This window comes from Apis mellifera, linkage group LG6 (genome assembly GCF_003254395.2).
Source record: "Apis mellifera strain DH4 linkage group LG6, Amel_HAv3.1, whole genome shotgun sequence".
Classification (NCBI taxonomy): domain Eukaryota; kingdom Metazoa; phylum Arthropoda; class Insecta; order Hymenoptera; family Apidae; genus Apis; species Apis mellifera.
In genome coordinates, this window is record NC_037643.1 from 15174554 (window position 1) to 15195368 (window position 20815).

The following is a 20815-nucleotide window of genomic DNA, read 5'->3' on the forward strand; positions in this document are numbered from 1 at the left end:
CGCGGCGCACCATCCTTCGAAAACTCTTCCTTTTCTTCTAAAAAAAAGAAATAAGGGGGGAAAAAAAACTATCCCATTAAACGGCGGCCACGTATACGTGGTACTCTGTTCGTGGGAGGATACGTGCGAGTCGCGAAACCGGCGAGAGGAACGAATCCTCGCTATATAGAAGGGGGACGAGACGAGACGGGACGAGACGGGATGGAACGGAACGGAACGGACGGACGGAACGGAACGGGACGGGACGGGACGAACGAAAGGAAGACGAGAGCGCGTGCGCGTGCGAGACAGAGACGGAGAGATAGAGAAAGAGAGTGAGTGAGAAGGATCGAGAGAGATCCGAAATACACCTGCGGATCGAGACGGGCAAGAGAACCAGTCGACGCGGAATAACTGGTATTAATACGTCACGTAATTACCGTGTGAGAGAGAGAGGCATTGGAAGCGTGTGTATATAGCCGGCGTTGTGGCCCGCCAGGGCAACCTCGGTCGGGTTCGAGGCGAGCACACGCGCTTACATACCCGTCCGAAGCGAGCGTAGCGCATGCATCTCGTACAACGGCCAGTTTTCGACTCGAGCGGAGGTCGCTTCGGGCCATACTTCTGTTCCGAGCCATTATGATAATTTCGCCGGAAAGAAGGTTACCGACTTTGCCTCGTCCTCGACTATCCTCCTATCCCCTCTCCCTTTCCCCGAGAGAAAGAGACAGCGAGCGTCCCCCCCACTTGCTCGTCCTTAATATCGTCGTTAATTCGACGATACGTTGGTAACCAAGCTTAGATTATCAAGAATCTGGTTCGTTTCTTTTCTCTTTCTTTCTTTTTCTTTTTCTTTAATAAGTGTTATTCCGTGATCTCGTGATTCATTTTATTCGTCATTCGTGCGTTGCGTAAGTGTGTTATATTGTACGCGGCTCGTGATGGGAAAAATTTACTTAGTCGAAGCAAGATACGAATATTAAAATTACTTACGATTCGATCTATCGTTCGAAAGGATAATCGGAAGCAATTTTAATTTAATCGAGCGATTACTCTCGAACTAAGTTTATTTTTAACCAGTTTACTTCTTTTCAAGTAGGGTTAATGCCCATGCTGTTGGCAAAGGCGAAGGAAGCGAGAATTTTTCGCGTAGCTGTGTGATGCAAGTTGCGCGGCTCGCAATCTCTTCCAACTCTCTTCGATCGTTCACACTCACGTCCAATTTTAGCAAAAATCTATATCCTACATATATATATATATATTCCCTTTGTAGATAAATAATTTATCGCTCGATGAGACGAGCATACGAAAAGAACGTATAAATTCCACGTGTGTGAAATTTTCAACTGGAACAAAACTCTCCCCCCCCCCCTCTTCCTTACTTCCAAGAACAATTTAAAAAAACAGAGTTACGCAAGAGAAGGAAGTTGAACGCACGAGAATAAGAAGAAAGGAGAGGAGAGAGACGGACAAGGATGACGAATGAAATTTTCATCGCTTTTGCGAAAAGTCTCGAGGGGGACAAAACGAAACGATGGAGGGGGGGGAGGGAGGAAAGGAAAGTTGCGCGCAAGCGCGGTTAAACGCGTCCAATAACGGAACGAGGTGGGGGAAGGGGGAAGGAAGAAATAGGAGAACGGATAGGAGAAGAGGTCGAGGCGAAGGAAGGAAGAGCGAAGAGGAAGGAGAGAGGGCAGCGGCCAGTGGGCCCGCCTAACATTTCCCACGGTGCCTGCTCGCGGCCAGACCTCCGCTCGCATGCTATTCGATGCCCCACGATCTTGCGTTATGCGAGCAACTTCGCGAGAGAAATTATATATTACATATATTTCGAGAGAAAAAAGGAAAGAGAATTAATGAAATCGATCTGGAATATTAATAAACGCGCTTTCTTCCATCTAGTTCCACTTCTTGCGACTAACGTTCCTTCGTTTATTCGAGACGCGTTTCTTTCCAACGTTTTCATATATTCATCCATCCATTTTTTGATAACTCGTTCGAATTAGATTCGCAAGGTAACTATATATATATCGATTTTTTGAAATGATACGACGAAGCCACTTGTATTAAAATATAACAACCTGCGTTTCCCACACATTACAATTATTCTTGCCCCGACGGCAAGAAAACTAACTCGTTAACCTTTATTCTACTCTTTTATCTTGAAGCTATTTTATAATTGCGCGCGTGCCAAATTGACTAATTAATGAGCTTTTTTCTTTATCCCAATTAACCGCGGGCATCTTTTCACGACAAATCTTAATTTCTTTCGTTTTCCAATTCTTCTTCGCAAACGCGACAACAACAACAACACCTTTCCTCGAAGGAGGGGGGGGAAGGGGAGGAAGTGGCGACTGTTGAATCGCAATTCGTTCCGGTTCGCGTTGCGGGGAAAATGGAGGGCACGCGTGAGGGGGCCGACCCCTCGCCTCCCCTCTTCCTCTCTTTCCCTCGGATCGCCTCGAGGCGGAGGAGAGACGATCGCGTGGGAGTCTCTCCTGGAAGAGGAAAGAATTTCTTCCTCTTACGCGGATGTCCTTGTTTCGCGCGCGGCCGACAGACCCCACTTTTTGACCCACTGTCTTTCCCAATCGCCTCCCCTCCGCGCCCGTTTCTTCGCGTTCTTTTCGGAACGTGATTCACTCGCGTGGCGGTGACCCACCGAAATCCTTGATATCCTCTCTCATTCTTTATACACTTCCTTTCCGTTTTGACTTTATGGAGGGCGGCTCGAGTTCGGTGGAATTGTGTTTTGGAAATTGCGTATTATTGGAAAAATTGAGGGTACTGAAAGTGGTTAAGAAAAATTGTGGAAAATTTTTGAAATTTTTGGAATAAGAAGATCCAATTCGAGTTTCTCTTCTTGTTGAAAAGAAAAAGGAAGGTTTTGAAATTTTTCGAACTGTATTTTGAAAATTATTGTATTATTGGAAAAATTGAGGGTTCTGAAAGTGGTTGAGAAAAATTGTGGAAAATTTTTGAAATTTTTGGAATTTTTGGAATAAGGAGAGTTCCAATTCGAGTTTCTTTCTTCGTTGGAAAGAAAAAAGAAGGTTTTGAAATTTTTCGAATATTTTGGAAATTATTGGAAAAATTGAGGGTATGGTTGAGAAAAATTGTGGAAAATTTTTGGAATTTTTGGAATTTTTTGAATTTTTGGAATTTTTGGAATTTTTGGAATTTTTGGAATAAGGAGATTCAATTCGAGTTTCTCTTCTTGTTGGAAAGAAAAAGGAAGGTTTTGAAAATTTTTGAATTGTATTTTCGAAATTATTGGAAAAATTGAGAGCACAGTGTGGAAAATTTTTGGAATTTTTGGAAAAGGCCCACTTTGAGTTCTTCGAGGAGGTTTTGAAATTTTTGAACTGTATTTTGAAAATTATTGTATTATTGGAAAAACTGAGGGCGGTTGAAGTTTGTTTGGAAAGTTTTTGAAATTTTTGGAATTTTTGGAATAAAGATATCCACTTTGAGTTCCTTTCTTTGTTGAAAAGAAAAAAAAAGAAGTTTGAAGTTTTGGAATTGTATTTTGGAAATTGTGTATTATTGGAAAAACTGAGAGCACGGTTGAAATTTTTGGAATTGACAGGCCCAAAATTCGAGTTCCTCTCCTTGTTGGAAAGAAAAAGAAAGGTTTTGAAATTTTTTGAATTCTATTTTGGAAATTGTGTATTATTGAGGAAAATTTTTGAAATTTTTGGAATAAAGAAGCCCACTTAGAGTTCCTCTCCTTGTTGGAAAGAAAAGGAAGATTTTGAAATTTTTCGAACTGTATTTTGAAAATTATTGTATTATTGGAAAAATTGAGAGCAGTAGAAGATTTTTGGAATTTTTGAAATAAAGAGAGACACTTAAAGTTCCTTTTTGGAAAGAAAAAGGAAGGTTTTAAAATTTTGGAAATTATTGTATTATTGGAAAAATTGAGAGCAGTAGAAAATTTTTAGTATAGAAAATTTTTAGTATAGAAAATTTTTGAAATTCCTGAAATAAAGAGGACCACTTAGAATTTCTTTTTGGAAAGAAAAAGGAAGATTTTGAAATTTTTTGAAGTTGTATTTTGAAAATTATTGTATTATTAAAAAAATTGAGAGCACGTGGAAAGTTTTTGGAATTTTTGAAATAAAGAGTTGAAAATTAAAAAGTGTTGAAAATTTTCGAATTGTATTTTGAAAATTGTATATTACTGAAAAAATTAAAAGCACGGTTGAAGTCTATATGAAAAATTTTTGGAATAAAGAGGGTCACTTCAAATTCCTCTCCTTATTGGAAAGATAAAAAGAGAAGTTTTGAAATTTTTCGAATTATATTATTGGAAGATTTGAGGCACGATTGAAGTTTATACAAAAAATTCTTGGGATTTTTAATGCATCAGTTTTAATAACGCGATTATTTCGAGTTTCTTTCTCTGAAATTTTTCAAATTGTATTTCGAAAATTATATTATTATTAAAAAATCGAAGACACAATGGAAAATTTTCGATTAACGTGCCAGTTACTTTCGTTTTTTCCTTCTTTCAATATGAAAGCCACTTCGAGTTCCTTTTTCGAAATTTTTCGAATTGTGCCATTGGAAGATTAAAGTTTGAAAGTTTTTGGGATTTTTGATCGATGACTCAATTCCTTTCGTTTCTCCTTTCGACAAAAGTAGGCGAATCCTTCCTTTCCTCGCTCGAACGAAAGTAAAAAAGAAACGTGAAATAGGAAGGTGAAATTTTTCCACGTTTAATTCGAATAATCGAAAAGTTTTTGAAATTTTTAATGTTCCTTTAAATAAACAAGTCACTTTCTCCGTTAAAACTAGAAAAAAAGACGCATTAAAAATTTTTCATAATTAATAATATTTACTTTCGAATTATATATATTTTTCGAAAAATTAGAGACAAAGTCGAAAATAACACGAAAAGCTTTTGAAATTTTTAATCGCTCAGCTCCTTTCGTTCCTCCTTTTAATAAAGAAACTATTTCAAATTTCTTTCCTCTTGGAAAGGAAAAAGAAAAATTTTGAAATTTTTCGATGACGAAAATTTCGAATTGGAAAAATTGAAAACACGTTAAACGCGATGCATCTTTTCTTCTTTTAATGCAGAGATCTATTCTTTCTTTTCCTTGGAACGAAGGAAAAAAACATTTGAAATTTTCCAATTTTTCAAAAGTTCGAATTGTATTGTTGGAAGATTGGAAACACTATTAAACGCTGCATCAAAAGTTTCTGAATTTCTTTCCTTGTTGGCACGAAGAAGGAAAATTTTGAAATTTTTAAAAAATGCTAAAATAAAAAATTTTGTTCCTCCTTTTCATAAGAAAACCACTTTGAACGAGAGAAACACGTTTTTGAAAATTTTGAAACTTTTATTATAATAATTAATTCGAATTATAATTATTCAATGACACACAAATTTTTCAATTCCTTTTTCAGTTCATCATTTCAATAAGAAAGTCATTTCGAACGAGAGAAACACGTTTTTGAAAATTTTGACACTTTTATTATAATAATTAATAAAAATAAAAAAATAAAATTTCGACAACTTCATTGAAATGAGAGAGAAAAAGTTTCAAAATTATTGGAACGAAAATTCTCGAGAATCGTACTTTTCTCGTTGGAGCGAGAGAGACAGAGAGAGGTGAGAAAATTAAAATTCTGAAAAATTGTTCGAGTAGAAAATATAGAAACATCGTGGAGAAAAAATAAGGCGTTGAATCTACTTGGAAATCGGGTGTTTAATGGCCAGCCAACTGCTCTATCCGCCCACGTTTATCTGGGGGACTGGTTCGCGATGCAACGCAGGTGAGTTTTACGAGTTAAACGGCCGTTCGTTCGTATTTTCATCCGTCCTTTCTCTCCCCCTTCTCCGCGCTCTTCCCGATCCCCGAATCGACGATCGATCGATTTCCCTCCTCCGCGATAAATAAATAAATCTCGATTTCGAGAAAATTCAAAATTCGAAATAATTTTCTTCTTTTCGAGAGACGCGAGTTTTTCCAAGAATATACAATTTCCAAGAAGAAGAATAACGAATTCCTCTTCTTCCTCTTCGAGAGAGAAAAAAAAGATGATCGAAATTTCGCATTCCATTCCAGAGCTCGAACTCTGGTCCCGAGTTTTATTCATCGAGTTTAACCTCTCTCCTCCTTTTGTGCCCGTCGCTTTTGTGCGAGAAGAAAAATCGAGGGAAAAAAAAAGAAGAAGAAGAAGAAGAAACCAATCCATCGAATTTCTCAGATCTCTTCAGAGAAGAGACTATTTTCGAGGAGGAGCAAGGTCAAAGAGGGAAAACAGCTTCCCAACTCGAAAGCGGTCAAAGTGTATCATCTCAAAGCGAACGAGATAGAAAGAGGAAAAAAGAATTATAGGACGCATATATATACACACACACATATATATGTACACGCGAAAGAGCGAATGGTGGGTGCGCGGCTAAGCGTAGTAGTAGCAGCGTTTGACCGCCTTTTCCGAGTTGAACTTTCACATTCTGATCGCGCGAGAGTTCCACCACTCGGACTCGAAGGTCGTCGTTTCCCTCCCTCTCTTTTTCCACGCTCGAAATCGATCGATCGACCCCCGAGAATCATTCCGTCATCGCGATGAACGATTATCGCGCTCGACGATTGAATTAAAACGAAGAGGAAGACGAGGATTTATTCGTCGCCTCGAAACACACGGACACGCGCGCGCGGACGAACGAATGGAGAGGAGAAAAAAGAGAAGAATTTTGCTTTTGGAGGGGCGAGAGAGCGAGGAGGAGGAGGAGGGGACAAAGGGTAACGCGCGAGCAACGGTGTTTGCGGACCTTGCACCGTTCTGAATATGCATAACGAGGCCGAGTTCCGATCGCCTCTGATCCCCCCCTTCCCTCTCCGCGCAACGGTGAAACGGTGTCAGGTACTCTTGACCCGGCGACAGTTTTGTCATGGTAATAAGTCCACTTTATATTTTAATGCCCCGGAAAGAGATTATGCGTAAACATAAAGGGGAGAGGGATGGGGATGGGGAGGGGAGGCAGTCGTCTGCCGCACCATTTTCATTTTCTCCCACCTCTTCTCTCCGCGATTTCGGATCGTTCGAAAATATAAATTGTTTCACGACTTCGTTTCTGAATCAAGGATTAATTATTGGTCAAAATTTACTTATCTTCTCAGGAACGAATTGGACTTGCAAAATTGGCGTAAAGATATTTGTATATTTTATATATATATATATATATATTACGCGTAATATTATATTTCACGTAAGGAGAATTTGTTTAATTATAAAAAGAGCAAAATGTATGAAATATCCTTCGCGTCTTTCTTATTCCCGGAGCGAAGTGTTTATTAACGCTTCTTAGAATCTACGTAACGCGAGCTCTCTGTCTCTCTCTGTCTCTCTCTATCGTCAATTTCTTTACGAAGGAGAAACAGAATAGAAGAGAATAGCGAATAACTCGCAAAAAACTTCTGAAAATGGTGTCTCCATAGCAACGCGATTGCGATCTCCAATTCGAGATAAGAGAATCTATTCGACGTTATATTATTTCACTAGACGCGAGTTGAACATTGTTGCCGTCCGAGTCCAAGCGCGAACTTATATATAAATATTTTTAACGTAAAATTGAAATCAAGAATTGAAGAAGAAAGATAGATAGATAGAGAGAGATAGATTAATATAGCAAAATATCCGAGAATTTTTCTATGTACAGCGAATGCGTTGTCTTGTTAAGCGCTTTCGCTTGTATGTATATATATATATTGTCAAAACCGTGTGTTTACTCTTGTCGAGTAGGATATCGAATCGAGTTAAATTATAACGCGTGACGTGAAAAATTGTCGAGCGATAGAAATGGATACGGCTAATAATGGAGTGAAATTATCTGGATAATAAATTATCCAATAAATTATATTTATTAGAGTTACTCGTCGTCGAACCGAGTTTATTTCATCTAAAAACGAACGCTGAAATTTTTCTCATTTTCTCCGATCGAACGATTAATAATTAAATCTAACGTAAAATTGGAAAAGAGGTATACGAGGAGGAAAAACGTCATAAAATCGATCGTTTCATCGACGTACAAATAAATATATAAAACAAATAAATTAATATCGAAACTTCTTTTTCTTTTCTTTTCTTTTCTTTTTCTTTTGTTTTCGGTAAGTAGATCGTGAGAAAACATTATTCTTAATCTTCCGTCGAGAAAATTTTCGCTTCGTATTCATAGCTTAGATCGGGTAAAATTTAATAACGGTTAAAAATAAATTTATATCTCATTAATCGTCCATTAATAACCGATGGTAAGCGGATCAATCGTAATATTTACGAATTAAATTCAAGTATTTCAATAATAATAACTTTCCACGAAAATTTTAAAACTAGTTAGTTGTGCCGTTGGCGGCGCCTGTAACGCTTCGATATCCTACGTCGTAGATGCGAGATACGCGTCAAGATTTGCAAAAGGAAAAATCCAAGAGCGGATTAACCGTATCAGCTACGAATAAACGTTCAAATCCGGGCATTTCAACAACGATAAACTTTGTTCGAAATTTTTAACCACCTGATTGTGCATTTAACGTTTAAATTCGAGCATTTTAACGATGATAAGTTTGTTCGAAATTTTTAAAACTTGTTAGTTGTGCCACTGGCGGCGCCCGTATCGAAACGCTTGGATATCCTACGTCTTAGATGCGAGATTGGCGAAGGAAAAATCCAAGAGCGGATTAATCGTGTTAGCCTACGTATAAACGTTCAAATCCGAATCGAAATTTTTAACCAACTGATTGTGCATTTAACGTTTAAATTCGAGCATTTTAACGATGATAACTTTTTTAGAATTTTTTTTTTTTTAAACTTGTTAGTTGTGGCGGCGCTCGTATCGAAAGGCTTCGCATCCTGCGAGAGCGGGATTAAACCGTAGGCCGAAAGCTAGAGTTTTTAAACGTAAAATTCGCGAAGCATTTCGCGACGATTTTAACAACAAAGCTAGCCGAAATTTTTAACTCGGTTGGTCGCTTTATCGAAGAAAGGCTTCGCTAGATCCTAGATTCGAGGCAAGATTGGCGAAAGAGGAGGAGGAAAAGAAAGAAAGAAAAAAAATTTGACAGACGATGGCATTTATCAAACGGCGCTCGATGGCCTTTCGTTCCTCGAGCTTCCCCCGGGACCAACCGAGCAACCGAGCGCTTCTCTCTACCCGACGTTATCTGACCCGGTGTTTCGTGTAATATACGCTCGGGAACTCGACGGAGGAGATATCGGCCGTGGAAGGAAGAATGAATATCTGGCCCTGGTGGTGCGGCCGAGGATCAAGGAATCGAGCGTCAGTCGGATTACTAATCATTTCCCGGGTCTGAGAAACCTCTCGCTAATTGATTAAAGTCACGATCCTGACCCCGCCGTAATATCGGCAATCTCTTCTCTCGGCGTACACCGGGGGGGAGGAGAAAGGTGGAGGATGGGAGGGGCAAAGGCAGGAAAGTATATATATATAGAGAGAGAAGAAAGACGGATAGATAGACGGATAGTTGGAGCACGGAGATGGAAAAGAGGAGTAAATTAGTAGACTTTGCACACTCTCTCTCTCTCTCTCTCCACCCTCAGCCTCTCGCGTATAATTTTTCTCCATCCAGCTTCCGTCTCTCTCTCTCTCTCTCTTCCTCTCGGCTCGGATTTTTTTCGCATTCCCCCTCCTCCTCCACCTCTCATCCATTTTGGTTTGCCCCGAACCGTCGGTTCGAGCTATCCGCCTCCTTCCTCCTCCTCCATCGTCCTCCCATTGTTGCATCGCTCCGACCAGCTCCAAGGGAAACAATGTCTAATTTCAGTTAATGCGGCTATAATGGCCATCGTCGTCGTTGCATCGGCGTGCCGCGCAGCATGGCGATTCGAAGAGTGTGCGAGAGTGAGCGAGCCAGAGAGATAGAAAGATAGAAAGAGAGAGAGAGACAGGTATACAAGTGAAATCCACACCGATTCTACACCCTCGCCTAGCCAGATATATCGGTATACCGGTTCCCTAATAACACCGATTCAACCGGCGCGATCAATTATTTCTTCCGCGTTTAATCCCTCTCCCTCTCCTCTCTCTCTCTCTCTCTCTCTCTCTCTCTCTCTCTCTGTCTCTCTCTTTCTCTCTCGAATAAAAATTCTTTTTCTTTCTCGATCCAAGGCAGACTCGAAAATTAATTTTCTTTTAAAATATCGGACGATTTTTCTCCTCGAATTATTTGATGGAAGAATTTCAATCGATGTTTCATTCGAATTATTCTCAATTTCTTTTTCTCGAAAGGAAGAAAAAGAAGGAAAGGAAGGGGGGGGGGGGTGAAGAAAGAATTTTACATTATTTTTCTCGCGGGCGCACGAATGGAAATAAAGTATCTCCCTTCCCTCCCCTCTCCCCTCAGGCCGCTCGCAATTAAGGGTTAATTAAATTGAGCGGCTTCCTAGATTTCTGTAATCATCGCGGACAGTATCTGCGGGGTAATCTTGAGCGCATCCTGTCTGCCTCGGGGGCCCCACGGAAGGAAGGGGCCCCCGAGGTAAGGTCATGCACCCCGCTGACCTCGGACCACCGACTCGCCCCAGGCCCCCCCTCCCCCTCTTCTAGGCCCCTACCACCTCCGTCCCGTTTCACCGCGGCTCTCCTCCTCTCCCCTCCTCCTCTCCTCCTCCTCCACCCCTCGGCCAAGCAACGCTCGCTCGCTCGCTCGCTCGCCGCCTCGAAACAGCTCCTCCGCGATGCCTTCTTCTTCTTCTTCTTCTTCTTCTTCTTCTTGCCTTCCTTTTATTCTCTCCCTCAACGGAGACCAACAACAATTCTGGCCCCGATAATTCGCCTCCCTCGATGCTTGCAGAGAGAGAAGGAGAGGGAGAGAGAGAGGAAGAGGGATTCTTCTCAAAATTTTCTTCTGGAGAGAATTTGAGGGATAAAAGGGGAGAAGAATTGGAAGAGTTGGAAGAATTGGAAGAATTGGAAGAATTGGAAGAGTTGGAAGAGTTGGAAGAATTGGAAGAATTGGAAGAATTGGAAGGATTGAAAGGATTGGAAGAATTGGAAGAATTGGAAGAATTGGAAGAGTTGGAAGAATTGAAAGAATTGGAAGAATTGGAAGAGTTGGAAGAATTGAAAGAATTGGAAGAATTGGAAGAATTGGAAGAATTGAAAGAATTGGAAGAATTGGAAGAATTGGAAGAGTTGGAAGAATTGGAAGAATTGGAAGAGTTGGAAGAATTGGAAGAGTTGGAAGAATTGGAAGAATTGGACGAATTGGAAGAATTAGAAGAGTTGGAAGAATTGAAAGAATGGAAGAATGGAAGAATTGAAAGAATTGGAAGAATTGGAAGAGTTGGAAGAATTGGAAGAATTGGAAGAATTGGAAGAGTTGGAAGAATTGGAAGAGTTGGAAGAATTGGAAGAATGGAAGAATTGGAAGGGTTGTTGGAGGATGTTGGAAGGAATAAACCACCCCTTTGTTCGAATTTTTTTGAGAAAAAGGAATTGGAGTATCTGGTGCTCTCTTTCTCTTTTCTTCTTAAGAGAAGAAGAAGGAGAGTGGAAGGGAGTTGCGTGCCCCGCGAAACGGCTCGAATTATTATCAAAAAGCAGGATAGGGGGGCATCATTCCGGATAATGAGCGGACGTTGCCGCGACAGGGCGAGGAGAGGAGAACGCTGGTCGCCGTGGGAAGAAGAGAAGAAACGCGTTCGGCCGTTCGTCCCTCGCAAGCTTCTCTCTCTTTCTCTTCTTTCCTTTTCTTCTTTCCTTTTGGAAAGAACCAACGATTCGAAAAGGGTCAAGGTTCGAGAGACACCCTTTTCTACTTCGTCATTGAATCGGTAGTTTACAATTTGTTATTAGTATTGTTTTTGTGAAGTTCTAGTATCAATAGCTTCTTTTTTCTTGATTCCTTTCTTCTTTTTCTTCTTTCATCATTGAACTATTCTTTCATAATTTGTTATTAGTATTGTTCTTGTGAAGTTCTAGTATCAACAGCTTTTCTTTTCCTTGATTCCTTTCTTCTTTTTCTTCTTTCATCATTGAACTATTCTTTCACAATTTGTTATTAGTATTGTTCTTGTGAAATTCTAGTATCAACAGCTTCTCTTTTCCTTGATTCCTTTCTTCTTTTTCTTCTTCATTATTGAACCAGTACTTTACAATTTGTTATTAGTATTATTCTTATTAGTATTATTCTTCACAATTTATTATTAGTATTATTCTTATTAATATTATTCTTCACAATTTATTATTAATATTATTCTTATGAATTTCTAGTATCAACAGCTTCCCTTTTCCTTGATTCCTTTCTTCTTTTTCTCCTCCATAATTGAACCAGTACTTCATAATTTATTATTATTCTTATTAGTATTATCCTTCACAATTTATTATTAATATTATTCTTATGAATTTCTAATATCAACAGCTTCCCTTTTCCTTGATTCCTTTCTTCTTTTTCTTCTTCATCATTGAACCAGTACTTCATAATTTATTATTAGTATTATTCTTATGAACTTCTAGTATCAACAGCTTCCCTTTTCCTTAATTTTTTTCTTCTTTTTCTTCTCCATCATTGAATCATTCCTTCACAATTTATTATTAGTATTATTCTTATTAGTATTATCCTTCACAATTTATTATTGGTATTATTCTTATTAGTATTAGTATTATCCTTCACAATTTATTATTAGTATTATTCTTATGAATTTCTTAAGTGTATCAACAGCCTTCCTTCCTTCCTTCCTTTTTTCCTTTCTTTTTCCCTTTCTTTCTTTCTTCCTTCCTTTCTTCCTTTTCTCCTCCATCATTAAACCATTCCTTCTCAATTTATTATTACTATGAACATTATTACTATTATTCTTATTATTACTATTATTCTTATGAATAGTTTCTCTTTTTCTTCTTTCCTTCCTTCCTTCCTTCCTTCCTTCCTTTCTTTTTTCCTTTCTTCCTTTCTTTCTTTTCTCCTCCATCATTAAACCATTCCTTCTCAATTTATTATTACTATGAACATTATTACTATTATTCTTATTATTACTATTATTCTTATGAATAGTTTCTCTTTCCCTTCCTTCCTTTCTTTCTTCCTTTCTTTTTTCCTTTCTTCCTTTTCTCCTCCAGCATTAAACCATTCCTTCACAATTTTTTTATATTATTTAAATTATATATTATAAATTATAAATTCTTATAAATTCTTCTCCTATCAAAGCTTCTCCTATCAGCTTCCCTTTTTGCTTTCTTCCTTCTTTCCTTCCTTCCTTCCTTCCTTTCTTTCTTCCTTCCTTCCTTCCTTCTTTTCTTCTTTCCTTCCTTTCTTCCTTTCTTTCTCCCTTTCTTTCTTCCTTTTCTCCTCCATCATCGAACCATTCCTTCCTTCCTTTCTTCGCCGTTAAATATGGTGAACAAATCACATATCGACACGCGTACACACTCAAATATATACACACACATACATATACACACGCCTGTGCGCGTGTAATCCACTGGCGAGGATGCGTGTAATCCAAGGATCGGCAAGTTTTGCACGGATCCGTGACCGTTGGCTCGTGTCGACGACCGTCTCGCTCTCTTACGCCCCGAACAAGGTCAGATGGTATCTGGAGGCGGTCGAGGGGGGTCGAGGAGGGGTCGGTCGAGCTCTCCGTACAGTCGAATCGTCCCTGCCGTATTTCCCTCCCGAATTTCTCCTCTCCTCCAAGGGGTGAGATTAGAGGAGGAGGAGGAGGAGGAGGAGGAGGTGCGCACCTGGGCGAGGCTTGGAGGCGCGCGCGAGGTTAGGTTAGGTTAGGTTATCGCGCGGGAGGCGAAAGAAGAGAGGGGAGAGGAGGGGAGGCGTGGGAACTTTGCACTTTTTCCTCTTCCTTTCGAGATTTTTCGCCATCGAGGGGGGTGAAGGGTGGTTGGAGAAGGTGGAAGAAGGTGAGGAGAGGATGATTTTGAATAGGAGATTGGAGACGATTCAGAAGGAAGAAGAAGAAAGAGTTGGGGTAGAATGAAAGGAAGGAAGGAAGGAAGGGAATTCGAGAATGGAAGAAGAATTGGAAAATTTAAGAAATGTTTAAAATTTCGACGGTTTGATTTCGAAGAAAATGAGGAATTCGAAGAAAGTGAGAAAAATTTAAGAAATGTTCGAGATTTTGATGGTTTGATTTGAAAGAAAATGAGAAATTCGAAGGAAGTGAGAAAAATTTAAAAAATGTTTGAGATTTCGACAGTTTGATTTCGAAGAAAGTGAGAAAAGTTTAAAATTTCGAGGAAAGGATTGATTAGAGGAATTGTAAAGAGGAATTCGATACAAGAATTGAAAAAGCAAGGTATTGGAAAGATGTGAATTCGAAGGAAGATGAGAGAAGTTTTTTTTTATTATTTAAAATTCTTTTATCGTTTAAAATTTCGAGGAAAGGATTGATTGTAAAGAAGAATTTGATACAAAAATTGAAAAATTCGAAGGAAAGTGAAAGAAGTTTAATTCTTTTATCGTTTAAAATTTCGAGGAAAGGATTGATTGTAAAGAAGAATTTGATACAAAAATTGAAAAAGAAGAAAGATGAGAGAAGTTTAATTCTTTTATCATTTAAAATTTCGAGGAAAGGATTGATTGTAAAGAAGATAATTCTAAAGAATCATTCGATACAAAAATTGAAAAAGCAAGATATTGCAAAGGTGTGAGATATAAAGATATAAAGATATAAAGGAGATATTCGAAGGAAGATGGAAGGGGTTTAGTCGTAGTTTAAGGAGGTGAGGAAAATAGAGGGAAATTTCGTGATCGTTCGAAATTTGCGAGAGGTTGATTTTTAGGAATTCGATAAAAAAATTCAAAAATTGGAGAAGCATCAAGATACTCAAAATTTCGACGATTTGATTTCAAAGAAGATTTGAGGAATTCGAAAGAAGATGAAAGAAGTTTAATCATGATTTAAAATTTTGAAAAAAGGATTGATCCTAAAGAAGATAAGGAATTCGATATAAAAATTGAAGAAGCATCAAGATATTCGAAATTTCGACGATTAGATTTCAATAAGATGAAGAATTCGAAGGAAAATGAAATGAGTTTAATCATGGTTTAAAATCTCGAAGAAAGAAATAATTCTAAAAGAAGATGAGGATACAAAAAAATTAAAGAAATATGAAGATATGAATTAAAGAAATATGACGATTAGATTTGAAAGAAGATGAAATGAGTTTAGTTATAATTTAAAATTTCGAAGAAAGGAAAAGGATTTTAAAAGAAGATGAAGATACAAAAATTGAAGAAGCATCAAAATATTCAAATTTTAACAATTTGGTTTCAAAGAAAAAAGATTTAATTATAACTTAAAATTTCGAGGAAAGGATTGATTCTAAAAAAAGGTAAGGAATTCGATACAAAAATTAAAGAAGCTTTCGTAATCGTTCAAAATTTCGATGATTCGATTTTAAGGAAGATGAAAACTCCACGTGATAGCAAAAAAAAAAAAAAAAAGAAAGGAAGGCTTTTCCTCATCGTTGAATATTGAATAATAACGAGGAATTGATTCTAAAGAAGGTGAGGAAAAATAGGAGAAGATTTTTAATTCTAATCCAATCGTTGAAAATTTCGACGAGGGATTAATTTTAAAAAGGATGAGGAATTCGACAGAAGAATATATAAAAAGTATCCGAAAATTCAAGAAAATTCGACGATTCGACTTTAAAGAAGATTTAAGGTTCAATTCGATAAGAAAATAGAAACATTCGAAATCGTTCAAAATTTCAATGAGATATTGAAATCTTAAAGAAGATGAGAAAAGGATGAGGAATTCAGAAGAATATATAAAAAGCGTCCAAAAATTCAAGAAAATTCGACGATTCGACTTTAAAGAAGATTAAGGAATTCGAAATCGTTCAAAATTTCGACGAGAAAAATCTTAATTAAAAAAGATGAGAAAAGAAGATGGAAAGAAGATCTCGCAATCGTGCAAAATTTCCATGAAACTATCTAAACCACGATCTATTCTAAACAAGATAGAAAAATGAAAAAAATATCTCGTAATCGCAACAAAATTTCCACGAAATTTCTTCAAATTCTTTCGTTCAAACAATCCCCTCGGAAATTTAATTTTAATTTTAAAGAAAGAGATTATTAAGAAATTCGATAGAGGAGAGGTTTTCCACCATTTCAACAATTTAAAACGATTCGACGATTCCACAATTTCGATCGATCCTAAGAAATTCTTTCGTTTAAACAATTCCTACGAAATTTAATTTTAAGTGAATTTATTTAAGAAATTCGACAGATAAAAAATAAAGAGATCTCGTAATCTCAAAATTTTCACCATTTCAACAATTTAAAACGGTTCGACGATTCCACGACAATTTCGATCGATCCTAAGAAATTCTTTCGTTCAAACAATTCCTACGAAATTTAATTTTAAATAAATTTATTTAAGAAATTTGATAGAAGAGAGATTATTCTCGTAATCGTTTCCCAAAATTTCCACCATTTCAACAGTTCGACGAAATTTCGATCGATCGTAAAAAATTCTTTTGTTCAAAAACTTTCGAAGAAAATTTAATTTTAAACGATTATTAATTATTAAGAAACTCGACAGGTAAGAATTTTTCCATCATTTCAACAACTTAAAACAGTTCGACGATTCCACGATAATTTCGATCGATTCTAAAAAATTCTCTCGTTCAAAAAATTTCCACGAAATTTAATTTTAATTTAATTTTAAACGAGATTATTAAGAAATTCGACAGATAAGAATTTTTCCACCATTTCAACAATTTAAAACAGTTCGACGATTCCAATTCAATCGATTTCGACAATTTCGATCGATTCTAAGAAATTCTTTCGTTCAAACAATCCCCACAGAAATTTAATTTTAATTTAATTTTAAACGAGATTATTAAAAAATTCGATAAATAAGAAATTTTCCACTATTTCAACAATTTCAAACCGTTCCATGAAAATTCGATCGATTTTAAAAAATTCTCTCGTTCAAACAATCCCCTCAGAAATTTAATTTAAATTAATTAAACAAATTTATTAAGAAATTCGTCAGGTAAAATATAAAGGAGATCGCTCTCCTAATCGTTCCCCAAAATTTCCACCATTTCAACAACTTCGAACAAAAAGTTCGATAAAAAACGAGGGGGGAGAGAGAGGGAGCGCGAATCCGCGCGACGAGCGAGAGAGAGAAAGAGCGCGAGCGAGCGAGCGATCTACATCTACATTCTCCAGAAAGAAACGAGACAAACCTCTCAAAAGCGTTCTTTCGAAAGCGCGAAAAAGATTCTCGCGAGGGAAAACTCTTCCCCTTCCCTCCCTCCCTCCCCCCTTTCACGGGGGGATCATCCTCGATCATCGACGATTCGGCGGCCGAGAGAGAGGAGAGAGAGAGGGGAGGGGCGGGCGAGGAACTCGGGCGGATATAAATAAGCGCGGCTGCTTATCTCTCTCTCTCTGTCTCTATCTATCTCTATCTCTCTCTCTGTCTCGAGCGCGACGAGTTCCAAGGATGCTTCGGGACGACACCGTATTTTCGCTCCTCGCTTCCTCCCCTCCGCCCCCGGCTGCGCCCGCAGCGCCGCCACGGAATCGGCGCGCGGCAAATAAATAAATAGAAACCGTTTCCGCCTCGTTGAACTTTTGACTCCGTCGTTGCCGTGTCGTTCGACTTCGGTCGGTCAACACTCTTCCCCCCCCCCCCCTTTCACTCTCACCAAATCTATTTTCTTCGACTCGAAAATCTCCCCCCCACTCCATCCGAAATCATTCATTCGTTTTACGAATTCGGTTTGTTACGTACCTTCCCGCCGCATGCCCATCTTCAGGCACTTTTTCAATCGACAAAACTGGCACTGATTCCTATGGTGTTGGTCGATGGGACAGTTCCTATTCCCCCGACACGAGTAAGTTAGGTTTCTCCTCACGCTTCTCTTGAAGAAGCTTTTGCATCCTAGAAAGAAGAAGAGTGACAATGGTGAGAGATGTGGTATTAAGAAAAATAAAAAGAGAGAGAATTATATATATATATACATCTTTCGTCTTTCTCCTTCTAATTCTTTCTTCGAGATTCTTTTTTCTCGACGCTTGGAACCGATGAGGAATATATATATATATATATATTACGAAATTTCGACGATTTGAATTCGAAGGAAGACGAAAAAAGTTTAGTTGTTTTATCGTTTAAAATTTCGAGGAAAGGATTGATTCTAAAGAAGATGAGGAATTTAATAGAAAAATTGAAGAAGCATCGAGATACTCGAAACTTCGACGATTTGATATACGTGTGTGTAAGCATCAAGATAGTCGAAACTTCGACGATTTAATTTCAAGAATATATATATGTGTATGTGTGTGTATTTATGTGTGAGAAAAATCGATAAGGAAAGTCGTTTAAAATCTGCACGAAAGGAAAAGAGAGAGACGCGCGCGTGAGAGGGAGAAAGAAGAAAAGAAGAGGGGAGGGGAGACGAAGACGAGCGTTAATAACAACGGGAGTTGGCCATTTGGCTGTGTTGGTTCGCGGGAATCGCGACGTCGAGGTTGATCGAATCATCGCCGCCGCCACCCCTTTAACCTGTTTAACGCCCTCCTCCCCCTGTCTATCTGTCACGCGCCATCGTTAAATCGAATCACACGTTCGCATTCACCCTCTATCCTTCCTTGTTCAAACACCTTCTTTCTTTTTCTCTCGAGTGTACGAATCCTTCTCTTTTTCCTTGTTTCAAACACCTTCTTTCCTTTTCTCTCGAGTGTACGAATCCTTCTCTTTTTCCTTATTTCAAACACCTTCTTTCCTTTTCTCTCGAGTGTACGAATCTCTCTAATCTTTCTCTCCTTCTCTTTTTCCTTGTTTAGATATCTTCTTTCTTTCTCTCGAGTGTACGAGCTTCGAATGTGACCCAAGGAGAGAAAAAGAAAGAATTAACGATATACGTTAGAAATACGAATCTCTAATATTCCTCTCCTTCTCTTTTTCCTTGTTTCAAACATCTTCTTTCCTTTTCTCTCAAGTATACGAGCTTCGATGTGATATAAGGAAAGAAAAAGAAAGAATTAACGATACGCGTTAGAAATACGAAACTCTAATAATCTTTCTCTTTTAGATATCCTTGTTTAGATATCTTTCTCTCTTTCTCTCTCTATCTGATCATCTTTTTCTCGAGTATACGAGCTTCGAATGTGATCCAAAGAGAAGAAAAGAAAAGATACACGTTAGAAATACGAATCTCTAATAATTTTTCTCTCCTTCTCTCCTTCCTTGTTTAAATATATTCTTTTCTTTTCTCCCTCGAAAATACGAATCATTTTCCTTCCTTGTTTAAATACCTTCTTTCTTTTTTCTTACTTTTCTCTCTCTCTCGAGCTTCGAATGCGATCCAAGGAGAGAAGAAGAAAGAATTATTACACGTTAGAAATACGAATCTCTCTAATCATCTTTCCTTGTTTAAACACCTTCTTTCTTTTTCTCTCGAATATACGAGCTTCGAATGTGATCCAAGGAGAGAAGAAGAAAGAATTATTACACGTTAGAAATACGAATCTTTCTAAGTATCTTTCTCTCCTTGTTTAAACACCTTTTTTTTTCTTTTTCTCTCGAGCTTCGAATGTGATCCAAAGAAAAGAAAAACACGTTAGAAATACGAATCTCTCTAATCATCTTTCTCTCTCCTTCTCTTTTTCCTTATTTAAACTCTTTCTTTCTCTCTCTCTCTCTGATTATCTTTCTCGCGAGTATACGAGCTTCAAATCAACGATACACGTTACAAATACGAATCTCTAATAATTTCTCTCTCTCTCTCTCTCTCTCTCTCTCTCTCTCTCTCTCTCTCTCTCTCTCTCTCTCGAGTATACACTAGCGTTTCAAAAACACAGAATCTGAAAAGATGAAATCAATTTGTTCGATTTATGAAGAAAGAAAGGAAGGAAGAAGGATATTATTTCGACGGTTATTCGGGAGTTATTTCGAGAATTTGGGTGGACGGCGAAGGGGAAGGGGAGGGGAGGATCGCGGAGGAGCGATTGCACAGCGATTCATCGAACTTGGCGTACAACTGGTACAAGTATACTACTTGGAAGCAATCAGGGGGCAATTCATATCGCGGCAACAAAGCGTTCACTGTATGAAAACGGTTTCGACCGCTCGATAAAGAGCGCGCCCTCCCCCCCCCCCTCCCCTCTCGCGATTCTCATCGGCGATCGCCAACTTTCGATTGCCTCAGCGCCGTTCCACGTCGCGTTTCATCTCTATCTTGCCTCGAATCTCGTCGAAATTTGTCGATTCGTTTTCTTTTTTCTTTTTTCTTTTTGGGGAACGTTCCTTAATCGATGATCGAGGTTTGAGAGAGATTTCGATAAGATTGCGAATTAATTAATACTTTTGGAAGTAGAATACTTTTATAATTGAAAAATTGAAATGTAACTAGGATATTCGATATTTGAGAGAGAAAGGTGTCGATCGTTGATATAAAAATGTTTCACGAATTTAATCAATTTCATCCGTTTGGAAAAGTGCACGACTGTGGATATATCCAAAAATTGCAAAATTGCAAGAAATGTGCAAAAAGGTGTCCGTTATTCGATATTCGTTCGAATTGTGAAAGAAAGATGGCGAACATAAGATAAAAATTTTCCGTTCTCGTTTTATTTAATTCAGTTTCATTCTTTCGAAAAAGATATCGAAATATCGCAAGAAAAATCGAAATGAATCTTCCATCTTTGATATTTATCCAAAATATATCGTGGAATATAAAATAAAAATTTTTCATTTCACAAATTCATCTTTTCGAAAAAGATATCGAAATATCGCAAGAAAGATCGAAATGAATCTTCGATCTTTCCATCTTCGATATTTATCCAAAACGTGTCGTGGAATATAAAATAAAAATTTTTCGTTCTAC

General features: G+C 37.9%; 1 protein-coding gene across 1 annotated transcript in view; it reads right to left on the reverse strand.

Moving 5' to 3' along the window:
- Positions 1–20815, reverse strand: part of LOC408872 (COUP transcription factor 2) — a gene marked incomplete at its 5' end in the record, with an annotated part of 72464 nt that overhangs the window by 44722 nt on the left and 6927 nt on the right. Inside the window, one exon of the mRNA XM_026441131.1 lies at positions 17719–17868. Coding sequence (XP_026296916.1) covers positions 17719–17868 — 150 coding nt within the window. The remainder of the gene's footprint in view (positions 1–17718; positions 17869–20815) is intronic.